This window comes from Carcharodon carcharias, chromosome 13, assembly GCF_017639515.1.
Source record: "Carcharodon carcharias isolate sCarCar2 chromosome 13, sCarCar2.pri, whole genome shotgun sequence".
Taxonomy (NCBI): domain Eukaryota; kingdom Metazoa; phylum Chordata; class Chondrichthyes; order Lamniformes; family Lamnidae; genus Carcharodon; species Carcharodon carcharias.
In genome coordinates, this window is record NC_054479.1 from 55,204,305 (window position 1) to 55,217,107 (window position 12,803).

The 12,803-nt window shown below is 43.0% G+C and overlaps 1 protein-coding gene across 1 annotated transcript; it reads right to left on the reverse strand.

The window, feature by feature from the left end:
* Window positions 1–3,161: 3,161 nt before the first annotated feature.
* On the reverse strand, window positions 3,162–12,272 carry LOC121286045. The gene is made up of 5 exons (XM_041203062.1): window positions 11,774–12,272; window positions 9,040–9,156; window positions 6,067–6,116; window positions 4,737–4,871; window positions 3,162–4,390 (listed from the first exon to the last, which is right to left on the reverse strand). Exons 1-5 carry the CDS (start codon window positions 12,270–12,272, stop codon window positions 4,259–4,261), a joined length of 933 nt encoding a protein of 310 aa, XP_041058996.1. The 3' UTR covers window positions 3,162–4,258.
* Window positions 12,273–12,803: the final 531 nt, after the last annotated feature.

Consider the following 12,803-nt stretch of genomic DNA (forward strand, 5'->3'; position numbering starts at 1 on the left):
TGCCTAGTCGGAAGATGAGGTGCTGTTCCTCCAGTTTGCGTTGAGCTTCACTGGAACAATGCAGCAGGCCAAGGACGGACATGTGGGCATGAGAGCAGGGTGGAGTGCTGAAATTTCAAGCAACAGGGAGATCTGGGTAATGCTTGCGGACAGACCGAAGGTGTTCTGCAAAGCTGTCATCCAGTCTGCGTTTGGTCTCTCCAATATAGAGGAAACCGTATTGGGAGCAATGAATGCAATAGACTAAATTGAGGGAAGTGCAAGTGAAATGCTGCTTCACTTGAAAGGAGTGTTTGGATCCTTGGACGGTGAGGAGAGGGGAAGTAAAGGGGCAGGTGTTGCACCTTCTGCGGTTGCATGGGAAGGTGCCGTGGGAGGGGGTTGAGGTGTAGGGGTTGATGGAGGAGTGGACCAGGGTGTCCTGAAGGGAATGATCCCTGCAGAATGCCACCAGTGGGGGGTGAAGGGAAGATGTGTTTGGTGGTGGCATCATGCTGGAGTTGGTGGAAATGCCGGATGATGATTCTTTGATTGCGGAGGTTGGTGGGTTGATAAGTGAGGACAGGGGGGACCCTCTCATGTTTCTGGGAGGGAGAGGAAGGTGTGAGGGCGGATGCATGGGAGATGGGCCGGACACGGTTGAGGGCCCTCACAACCACATGGGTGGAAAACCTTGGTTAAGGAAGGAGGAAGACATGTCAGAGGAACTGTTTTTGAAACTGGCATCATCAGAACAGATGTGATGGAGGTGAAGGAACTGAGAGAATGGGATGGAGTCCTTACAGGAAGCGGGATGTGAGGAGCTGTAGACGAGGTAGGCTTGTAATGGAGATTGGTGGACAGTCTACCACCAGAAATTGAGACAGAGAGGTCAAGGAAGGGAAGGGAAGTGTCAGAGATGGACCATGTGAAAATGATGGAGAGGTGGAAATTGGAAGCAAAATGAATAAATTTTTCCAGGTCCAGACGAGAGCATGAAGCAGCACTGAAGTAATCATCGATGTACCGGAGAAAGAGTTGTGGGAGGGGGCCGGAGTAGAACTGGAACAAGGAATGTTCCGTAAACAGACAGGCATAGCTGGGGTCCATGTGGGTACCCATAGCCACACCTTTTATTTGGAGGAAGTGAGAGGAGTTTAAGGAGAAATTGTTCAGTGTGAGAACAAGTTCAGCCAGACGGAGGAGAGTAGTGGTGGATGGGGATTGTTCAGGCCTCTGTTCGAGGAAGAAGCGGAAAGCCATCAGACCATCCTGTGGGGGGTTGGAGGTGTAGAGGGATTGGACGTCCATGGTGAAGAGGAGGCGGTTGGGGCCAGGGAACTGGAAATTGTTGATATGATGTAGGGTGTCAGAGGAATCACGGAAGTAGGTGGGAAGGGACTGGACAAGGGGAGAGAGAATGGAGTCAAGATAGCAAGAAATGAGTTCTGTGGGACAGGAACAGGCTTGTCCTGCTTTCTACTCTTAATTAGCACATTCCTTAGATAGTATCATCACCTTCAACACCTCTTTGTCCTTTTGTCTGTGACATCTTTTGGTTATCTCCACCTATCACAGGCCCTCTATCCAGCTCTACCTGTCCCACCCCCTCCCCCCCCACCCCTTAAACCAGCTTATATTTCACCTCTCTTGTATTTTTACTTAGTTCTGTTGAAGAGTCATACGGAATTGAAACGTTAACTGTGTTCCTCTTCACAGATGCTGCCCAACCTGCTGAGTTTTTCCAGGTATTTTTGTTTTTGTTTTGGATTTCCAGCATCCACAGTTTTTGCTTTTTACATCTTGTGTTAAACGTGTTCCAGATTAAGAGCCCATCTTGATGATCTCATTACTTCTTTAACACTGAAAGTGTTTAACGAAAAGATATCCTCATAGGGAATGCACCACAATTGGGGAGTAATTCCCTGATGGTGTGCTTATTACCGTGTCTCTGCTTTTTCTATATATTAATTTAAACTGTCAGAAAATCAGTCATAATATCGTGTCAAGCTCCAGGCAGGAGTGTGGGACTGTGGAGTCAGCTCTTTGCATCCTCATTCCCTGAATTTAAGGTGGTGGCTAATTTACATCACTCAGTCTGATCTTTAATGTGAGTGAAATTCTTTATTTGAAACCATTAAACTGTTTTGAAAGTATTAATAAACCATTGGGCTGGATTTCTGCTGTCAATGTTGAAGCATTGACACTTGTCACTGACGTGGAAGAAAGCTGCCTACAAAGAATGAACAATTTCTGTGGTTTTGATTTCCCCTTTCCTGGCATCGGTTTGGATCTACACCAAATTAAGGAGGTCTCAGGTTTCCAGAAACAGTGATGTCATCACGTAGCTAATCAGATTCAAGTATTCTCACAGACAACAAACCAGAAATTAAAAACTGTGGAAATTCCCTCACTTCTAATTTTAAATTTTACAGGTAGCAAAATACATGACTGGGAAATACACATGAGACTATGGTAAAGTCTAAAATATTATGTACAATCTTTGAAAAATGTTGGGCTGAATCTTCTGAGGAATGGCAGTCACTGTCGGATTGCCATTCCACTCATATATTTACTTGCCCTGCCCCAGACATTGACATTTCTTGCCCAGATTTCCAAACTGGGCCTCCTCAGAAATGCGTAGTGTAGAGTCTTCCTTCATAGTGCAGGAATGTTTGGGGAAACCAAGCCATACCTGTTTTTAAAGCACTAGCTGCCATATTCCAGTAAGTTTAAATGTCTTGAAGCCACTTTAGAAGTTACAGAGAGAAGATAAGTAGCTGAGGAGGTCGGGTGGGTTGGGGGGAAAACAGGCGTTGTGAGCATTGAGGCTAGTCAGGGGGATTGGGGGGTTGTAGGATCAAGGGAGTAGCCAGGGGTTGTTGGTGGAGGTTGTTGGGTGGTTGGGGTGTAGTCAGGTCAGGAGGGGTAGGCAGGGGATCAGGTGGTAGTGGGGAGGTCAGGGATAGTCACATCAGGGGATACTTGGGTGGGGTTGGTCGTGTTGGGGGCTAGTCAGGGGGTTGTGGGGCTAGTCAGGGGGTTGTGGGGCTTGTTGAGGGAGTTGTGGGGTCAGGTGGGGGTAGTCGGGGGTCTCCAGGTTGAGGGTAGTCATGGGGTTGCGTGGCTAGCTGGGGGGGGGGGGGGGCGGGGGTGGCGGTCAGGATGAATTGGGCGTCAGAGGGTAGCCAGGAGGTAGTTGCAGGGTCGGGTGGGGTAGTTGGGTCAGGGGGTAGTCGGGTTGGGGGCTAGTCATGGGGGTTAGGGGGATAGTTGGGGGTTCCAGTGGGAGTCAGTAATGGAGCTACCAAAGAGTTAGAACTAGGTTTAACCTTTCTAATCTTTCCTGGGTAACTATTCTGGTGAGTGAGCCGGAACAATCCAAAGTCTCTGACTTTAACTTGAGTTTTGGAGGGTTCCAAACACAGGGGAATTGTCCATTGCAAGTCCAGACTTCCCAGGTAATTCCCATATTGTCAGCATATGGGGACTCCTGAGCGGTTCCCCAGCACATCTTGTGGGCTACCTGCAGGGTACGACCATCCAGAGATCAGAAGTTCTGGGCTATAATTTTTAAAGTATGTGAAATTTCATGTCACAATGGAGAAGTTTGACATTTAACATGTATAAAATTACTCTTTTGTGCTCAGTGAGGCTTTTTAGCAGTTATTATTAACAGAATTGTGTGTACCTACACCACATGGACTGCACCGGTTCAAGAAGGCAGCTCACCACCACATTCTCAAGGGCAATTAGGGACGGGCAATAAATGCTGGCCCAGCCAGAGATGCCCACATCCCATGAATGAATTAAAAAAGTGCTGTTAAAAACCTAGTTATACCTCATTCAACAAGGGTTTCAAGGATTCTACAGCGAGACTGAGAGCATTACAATGCATGCTCCCATTGGTTCAATATATTGGAATTGATTGAATTCGGGGAAACTCAACAGTTTATCGCCTGGAGAAGCAGAGAGTCACTGATAGCAACCTCCGGTATAACTGCGCATGTGTGGATTCTAAAAGTTTCTGTTATTTTCAGAATAGCGGTAATGATAAACGCTGCCAAGTTTACCATCATTACTATGCAAAAATCCAGGCCGTTTGTCTTCTGTACACAAGTATGTCAGATGACGAAATGTCTCCAATCTGCAGCAAGCCATAATCTTACTCCTCACTCAACTTTCGACTCAGCCTCCCACGTTTTCCAATTGATTGATCAACTGAACACATCTGCAGTATTTCGTTTCGTCAGAAACAGTAAAGGACTGCAAGTTGCAGTTAATGCAAGCAGGGTGTCAGAAACTGAACTTCCTTCTCTTTAAACTGCAGTTGGGAGTAAATCATTTGCTCTTCATTTCCACCTTCTGAATTGGGATCCGCTTTGCAGATGTTCACAGTTGAATAGTCCGCCTGTAAATGTAGTGCAACTCATTAGTTGTATATATTTTGATATGTAGAGAATTTAGCAAGCAGCTATTTACTGTTTAAACACATTAGTCTGCACAAGTTGCAACAAATTCGCCACGGCTTTGACTTCAATCTGACCGCAATGTAGAGATAAGTACATTCACACGATGGTAATTCACTTTTGAAACATGTCTATCAGTAACTCACTAAACAAGTACTTCATTATCTTTAATTGCCGCATCATGGTTGTTGTATTAATTTATGATCTCCATTGCAGGCTGTGCAACTAGATGCCTGGGAGGATTCTCCAGTAATTCGAAATCTACGTTCACAGTTTAAGACAACGTGCCTCAGCTGTTGACGTATTAGGCGCCGTCTTTTCTACCAATGGATTAGAATAAACAATCGCTAAATTCGGCGGAGTTTCTTTCATTCTGGCACAATACACGGTCGCATATATTGTTTTATCCAATATTGAAGTGTCCTGCAAAGAGCCAGCAGTGTTAATAAACGCATTAACTATTAGTGCTTACACATTTACTGGCGATCATAAGCAGTGTTTCCGAAGATAATACAATGTTAACTTTGTAATATTTTGCACAATTAAATGACAAAAAGCAATTCTAATTAAAATATTGTGAAATTAACTTCAGTACATGGTTAACAATTGAGAAACAAACTGTACACTTGAGGCCTCAATTCTCGCGCTTTTTTTTCGCTGACTCGCCCCTTATTTTTCTCATTTCATTTCCCCTTTCTCGTTTCCATACCATAGAGTCAAAGCTTCCTGTCTTGCATCCTCTCAGGTGCCAATGCTCCATCCCCAAGCTCAGGTTCCATTCTCACCCCCTGCCCAGTCCAGGCGAACCCGAGACAGACTCCCCCGTTTGCGCCGTTTATCAGGGGTTTGCATCGGAAGTTACGGCCGGGGATTGGGAAAAACTCTGCAAAAATTACCCCCGCAAAACTCAACTCCTTCCACTTTCACCACCCCTTTTTTAAAGCCAAATATTTTCCTAACGACGGTGGCCATCTGATCGCTCCAATTCCCTACTCGGCGAGTTAAGATAAATTACTCCCCATCATGGGGCGCAATTTTCCACCCCGCCACGGCGGAGCTGGCGAACCATGAAATCTCCGTTCACATCGGCGGACCGGAAGATCCCGCCGGCGTCAGGGGTTGGAAAATTCCGGCCCATGAAACATGTGAAACACACTTAAATCCATTGTCCATGAAGCGCTGTATGAAATTCTGACCCTTCCAAAGGCGCGATTGAAACGAACGCGATTTGCTTTCTTGTCGAGATCGTCTATCCCTATTTACTGTTTTACCTCCTCTTGCAATTTGTTTTTCTCATTCTTAGGTATTGTTTTGCATCAAGGTCCTTGATCCTGTGTGAAGTTTCTCAGTGAGAAATCTTAAACCAAAAGATTTGGGGACTTAACCCGGGACTCAATTCAGCATTAACGAAACAGGTCACGTTTCAAAGCAAAATAAAAACAGGGTTGAAAATCACCGAAGAATGGGACAAAAGATCAGTGATTACTGCCGAATCTGAACAAAAACATTCTCATGCACAGTGTGTATTTTGCTTGTACGTCAGACTAAAACCCAAGTTGCACAAAATGCAGGGCATGATACTATTGCGTTAAACATAACCTTATTCCAGGCACAGTACCTCTGGGACGGTCCCCGTAGACAGAGCGCTGTGTTCAACTAATTGCTTCTCTGGATTGAGGAAGAAAAAAACAACCGAAAATGATTACATGTGAAACTTTCGTGTCACGCCGAATCGATGCTCGAATTTTTTTTAATTCAGGGAAAAGAAACATAGCTCAATGTATTATATTGGCCTGCAATATGAGAATGGGCCTATCTTACCATTATTGCTGATAAAGCATTTTATAAACCATTTTATCTAAAATGGGAGACACCACATGGAGCAAAACTACTTTGGGACATGAATCACAGGTCAATTTTACAGAATTGTAAATGCTGCTCTGCTATCCAATAATGAGTTGAAGACTGTAATTTATGGAAGGGCAGTTTGACAGGATGAGACTAGATTTGTCTTACAGCTGTATGAGAATCAATTAGATTTCCAAGAAATTAAGAAGCAATATTTTCAAAAAACCGTTTATAAGAAAGCGATTGAATGCAGTTTTCAGGTTTTTATGCTACCGGTATAAGTCTATTTGGACTACAGCCTATAATATACACGCATATGGTCAGGCAGCTCAAAAACAAAAACAAAAATACCTGGAAAAACTCAGCAAGTCTGGCAACATCGGTGGAGAGGAGCACAGTTGACGTTTCGAGTCCGCATTGTTGAAGAGTCAAAACAAAAACAGAATTACCTGGAAAAACTCAGCAGGTCTGGCAGCATCGGCGGAGAAGAAAAGAGTTGACGTTTCGAGTCCTCATGACCCTTCGACAGAACTTGAGCTGCCAGACCTGCTGAGTTTTTCCAGGTAATTCTGTTTTTGTTTTGGATTTCCAGCATCCGCAGTTTTTTTGTTTTTATTATTATTGGAGAGTAATGTGGACTCGAAACGTCAACTGTGCTCCTCTCCACCGATGCTGCCAGACCTGCTGAGTTTTTCCAGGTAATTTTGTTTTTGTTTTTGTTTTGGATTTCCAGCATCCGCAGTTCTTTGCTTTTATGGTCAGGCAGCTTATCTACAAGATAGATAATACCATACAAAGGACAATTATAGCAGCGTTGAATCAGATTCTGCAATGGTTTCACACTGAAACACCTAACTCAGTCTTGCTGTACGGAACGCTGCAATATTATGTATATCTTGAGCATAAGGTGAATTGAAAATTCTTACAGTTGGGAACCATTGGGACAGATGGCCTAGGGACATGGTTTGGAATTCAATGTAAATAAATATAATGTATAAAAACAAAAAAAAAACTGCGGATACTGGAAATCCAAAACAAAAACAGAATTACCTGGAAAAACTCAGCAGGTCCGGCAGCATCGGCGGAGAAGAAAAGAGTTGACGTTTCGAGTCCTCATGACCCTTCGACAGAACTTGAGTTCGAGTCCAGGAAAGAGCTGAAATATATATTTCAGCTCTTTCCTGGACTCGAACTCAAGTTCTGTCGAAGGGTCATGAGGACTCGAAACGTCAACTCTTTTCTTCTCCGCCGATGCTGCCGGACCTGCTGAGTTTTTCCAGGTAATTCTGTTTTTGTTTTAAATATAATGTATATTGGAACAAAAACAAGAAATGTGTAGACCACTGATCAGCCTAATTGTATAAGAACTGTGAAAGTCGTGGAGCCAGGTAAGCGCAGCGCGCCGGATATGTGGCTCCCTTTATGGGGGCAAAAACAGTCGACTTCTAGGGAGTGACCAGGCCTGGTTTTAATTCATGTATTAAAATAACACAATTGTAAACGCGGTAAATGGGGAAATGTGTCACAAAAGGACATCCCTGTACAATCATTGAAAAGAAAAGTGCTTGAGCGTGATTATTTCCCAGTTATTAACAGGGTGAAGGCAGTACTAGGTTATATCTAGAGATGTTTTATAATTCGGAAAAACAAAGTGTTCTAACCTTGTGCACATTGCTGCACAGGGTCAGTGCATTACACCTTTATACATTGGACTCAGAGTTGAGACCACTTGGTTGATAATATCCAGTCCCAGGGTGCTAGGTTACGGACAGCTCAAGATATCTTCATTTAGGAAAGGAAGTAAGGTAAAAATCTAGCTCTTAAAATGCCAAGAGACAGGCATAATGTAAATGTAAGCGACTGTGAGTCGAGAATTAGAAGCCACGGTACAAGAGATACCACAGAGCAGCCGAACAGACTGCCCAAAAATCGATAACTTAATAAAGGACTAATCTGGGTTTAGGATAGGGGTGACGGTTACAGGAAAACTCGAGTAAGGATATAGGTAACTGTTATCCTGTGATACCCGGCAGCTGTTGTGCTTTTGTAAACAAAAAAATGTCATGATTGCTGAAATCATGGATATGACAATGGATTGATCATTGAATCCAGGGTATTTTGCTTTTAGGTGGGAGTCCAGTGAAAATTTGGAAAATAAAATTATCTCAGGATTTGTAGAAAAGGTGAACTTCATTTGCCAGGTTGGTTTTTTTCTTACTGATAAATGTGGTAAAAACTGTACAACAATTACAAACTTTGATAAATTCCAGTTACCATATTTAAGCACATATATAACAACATAAAAACAAAAACAAAAAACTGCGGATGCTGGAAATCCAAAACAAAAACAGAATTACCTGGAAAAACTCAGCAGGTCTGGCAGCATCGGCGGAGAAGAAAAGAGTTGACGTTTCGAGTTCTCATGACCCTTCGACAGAACTAGGTGAATGATTCATTCACCTAGTTCTGTCGAAGGGTCATGAGAACTCGAAACGTCAACTCTTTTCTTCTCCGCCGATGCTGCCAGACCTGCTGAGTTTTTCCAGGTAATTCTGTTTTTGTTTTATATAACAACATATTCTGGCTGAAATAATTTTATGTAGAAGAACAGTAACAGAGTCTCCGTTTGCCCTCAAGCATTTGTTAAAAGGCGTCATTATATTAATTGGAGAATATTTGCTATTTTTGATTAAAGTTGTATATCATAAACCTAACATTGCTATAATGAAAGTCTAATACTCACGTCTCGCTTTCCTGTTGCTTGCAGCTACAAGTAAAACAACGCATAAAATCACCAGCAGACACAGCAGGAAAGACCACTGGACTTTGATTTTCCTGGAATTAGGATCTTTGAAAGATTCTTTAAAAGAAATTTGTATATATTTATCACAATTGAAAGTAAAAATTTCTGCCAAACAATACGTCCTTCAACTAATGTGATTGTAAGTGAAAACACGTAAAAGAGAAATTGTCGTTATTGCACCTCTCACTGTGCGGTAACCCCAGGATGTATATGTTTTTATTGGTTCCTTTCACATTGTAACCTTTAATTACACGTCTCAAGCACAGAATAATACACCGGATTTGATATTCCGCGAGGCATTAGCCTGTATTTCTCCCGGTTGCTTCAGGGACAGAATTATCGCATCTAAAGTTAACACCTCTTCCAAAACAGCTGGTCGACGAATTCCCAGAAGTTGAGAGCTGGCCATCCAATAACGTGATTGGACGGTCAGTATTTCAAATTCTGAGTTTTCTGCCGACTGTTCACCTTCATTCCAAGAGGTACAATTGAAGAATGCTGTGCAGGATTTCGGGAATATAATTTAGTCAAAATGGTAGGTTTGGTTGGTTTGCGGCACCACTTGTTTGTGTCGGTCTTGTTTTTCCCAGGAAGAAGTTGAGCAGCAACAATCAGATAATACAGTCAAAATGACCTCAGTAAAACCCAACATTCAGAGTTGAGTTCGGAAAAGGTCAACAAAATTATGGATTAATTATATTTCTGTTTGATTACAACCATATATTTACACGTAATAAGTAAGAGTTTAAATCCAGAGATCACTACATCCTACTGACGATGTCAATTGAAATCTCAGACCTATTGGCGTGGAGTGATCAGTGTTCACCAACAACATAGTTATTCTCCAAGCAGAGAATGAAGTTCAAGCAGTCCTGACATTCCAAATTCTTACACGGACAAAGGGGGTGGTGTAAAACATTACTGAGAGGAACAGAATAATTGTTGGAAAGACGTGATCTAACTGTTTACAATTTTATGTGGAAATATTGAACAGCACTGTAATAAATATCAGAAAATAATTTTAGACTAGAATGCCTGACGCGCTACCAATTACTGAATTGATCTGAAGTAAATTTATATTTAGGTTGTCCACACTAATTCACTGGAACCAGTTGCATGTTGAACATGCCCATATTTTGTACCCATTTTCTCCACTTCCTCTGCTGAATGTCTTGTTTGTTACTGCATGAAGGTTCAATAGATGCCGAGTTCCCACCTTCACTTCTCCCAAATGACAATTCTCGGTAACCCTTCTTCCAGTCTGCTCCTGGTCCCATATACCCTAACACTTTCCAACAAGAATCATTGGCACTGAGCCATGACCAGGAGCAGCAGTCCTGATCATTCGCTTTCTTCAGACGGTGTGCTTGGCCAATTGTAGCTCCCCATCAATGGCTGCTGAAGCTCAGCCCAGTGTTCATAGAACCATAGAAAAGTTACAAAATAAAAGGAGGCCATTCGGCCCATCTTGTCCATGTCAGCCCGAGGACACCCAGGTGCCCTTTCTAATCCCACCTTGCTGCACCCAGCTCATAGCCCTGCAGCTTACAGCACTTAAGGTGCAGATCCAGGTACTTTTTAAAAGAGTTTAGAGTTTCTGCCTCTACCACCAAGTTGGGCAGTGAATTCCAGACACCCACTACCCTCTGCATAAAAAAGTTGTTCCTCATGTCCCCCCTAAACTTTCTCCCATTTATCTTGAATCTATGTCCCCTGGTTCTAGAATTGTCCACCAAGGGAAACAGTTTTATCATCTCCATTCTATCTATTCCCCTCATAATTTTGTACACCTCAATCAAGTCACCTCTCAGTCTTCTTTGTTCTAAGGAAAATAACCCCAACTTATCCAATCTCTCCTCGTGGCTACACTTTTCTAACCCTGGCAACATTCTTGTAAACCTCCTCTGCACTCTCTCCAGAGCTATTACGTCCTTCCTGTAACGTGGTGACCAGAACTGTGCACAATACTCAATTTTGGCCTCACCAGTGTTTTATACAATTCCAACATTATATCCTTACTTTTATATTCTACATCTCTGCTAATGAAGGAGAGCATTCCATATGCCTTCTTTTCAACCTTGTCTACTTGAACTGCTGCCTTCAGGGACCTGTGTATTTGTATGCCAAAGTCTCTCACTTCATCTACCCCTCTTAGTATATTCCCATTTATTTTGTAATCCCTGTAACTGTTGACCTCCCTCAATGTATGACCCTACACTTCTCTATGTTAAAATCCATCTGCCACTTTACCGCCCACTCCACCAACCCATCTATATCGTTTTGGAGATTATGGCTATCCTCTACACTATCCACTTCTCGGCCAATCTTTGTGTTATCTGCACCCCACGTTCACGTCCAAATCGTTAATATATAACACAAACAGCAAGGGTCCCAACACCGAGCCCTGTGGAACGCCACTTGAGACAACTTTCCATTCGCAAGGGCATCGACCATTACCCTTTGTTTCCTGTTACAAAGCCAACATTTTATCTAGTTTTCACATTGCCCTGAATCCGATGGGCTTTTATTTTCCTGACCAATCTGCCATATGGGACCTTGTCAACTGTTTTAACCTTCACAGCACCAATAAACACTGGGACATGAATACAATGATGTGACGGGTTGAATTACCATGAGTACCGCCACACTTTGAAACATAAATAATGGGACCTACCTGTAACTGTCAATGTGCTTCCATTGCCCCTCATACCTTCAGTGGACGGTGGATTCAGACTCATCAATTCACAATAATATGTGCCGCTGTCCCCAGGCTGGAGGCGGTTTATTGATATCTGCGATACATTTCGATCTTGGTCTTTTTTGTTTACCACTCGGATTGACTGATTACTCTTGCATCTGTCCATGTAAATAATATAGGTCGGATTATTTTGGTTTCTTGGTTGGTGAAGCCAGTTGATTACAAAGTCCTGAATTTCATCAGCAGAATAGACACAGGTCAGGTTCGCTGTCCCTCCTTCAGTCACAAGCAGAGAATCTGGAGTCTGGTATACCCGAATCCCTTCGGCAGCACTCAGTGTCCAGTCAGGGCAGAAAATAGACATCTGCATCAATATTAATATCAGGATGTTCATGTTAACCCGGCGACACCGGAGATCATCAGCTTTCAGGTTTGCTAGAGTCAGCAGAGGTTGAGACACTCGGTTACTGTTCATCTTTCACAGCTTTCGGTGCGGATGTGGGACGTGGGGAGTTTACAGATAACCACCCGCCTCTTGTTAGTTACGCGTGAGTTTCAAAGCCCAACTCTGCTGCTCAGTATTCTCAGATAAACTCGCGCTCACCACAGGGAGCAACGTGGAACCCAGCGATAACCAGCACCGGCGACTTCAGTGCAAAACAGTAATTTAAGGCTTTGATGCCTCTCTAGTTTTCACCTTTAGCCTGCTTATTGTCACATGATTAATGAGTTCCAAATTGTCCAAACGTGCCTGGAGAAAAATCGAATAAAGGGAAAAATAAATTCAGTTCAAATAAAGTTGCAATCGTCCACAACTGTTGGCAAATATAAAATCATTTTCTGCGTCGAATCAAAACTGCAAAAGGTTCCCCGTGTGAGTCGATGTTTAAATAAAACTTTGCTGATAAATACTGGTGGGAGATAAGCCCGGAGAGGCGGTTTGAAGCTTTCAGTGCAATGACAGTGCTTTCCTATTCTCGTTTTCTGCCAGTCACACAGACAGTAA

What these genes read in the sequence shown, in the direction of transcription:
- LOC121286045 (XM_041203062.1), bottom strand. Translation starts at nt 12,272, where the DNA reads ATGAACAGTAACCGAGTGTCTCAACCTCTGCTGACTCTAGCAAACCTG. An exon ending in AAGCAACAGGAAAGCGAGAC is followed by an intron (nt 6,117 to 9,039) that starts GTGAGTATTAGA and finishes TCCTCAATCCAG; the next exon opens with AGAAGCAATTAGTTGAACAC. An exon ending in CTACGGGGACCGTCCCAGAG is followed by an intron (nt 4,872 to 6,066) that starts GTACTGTGCCTG and finishes GGCTCTTTGCAG; the next exon opens with GACACTTCAATATTGGATAA.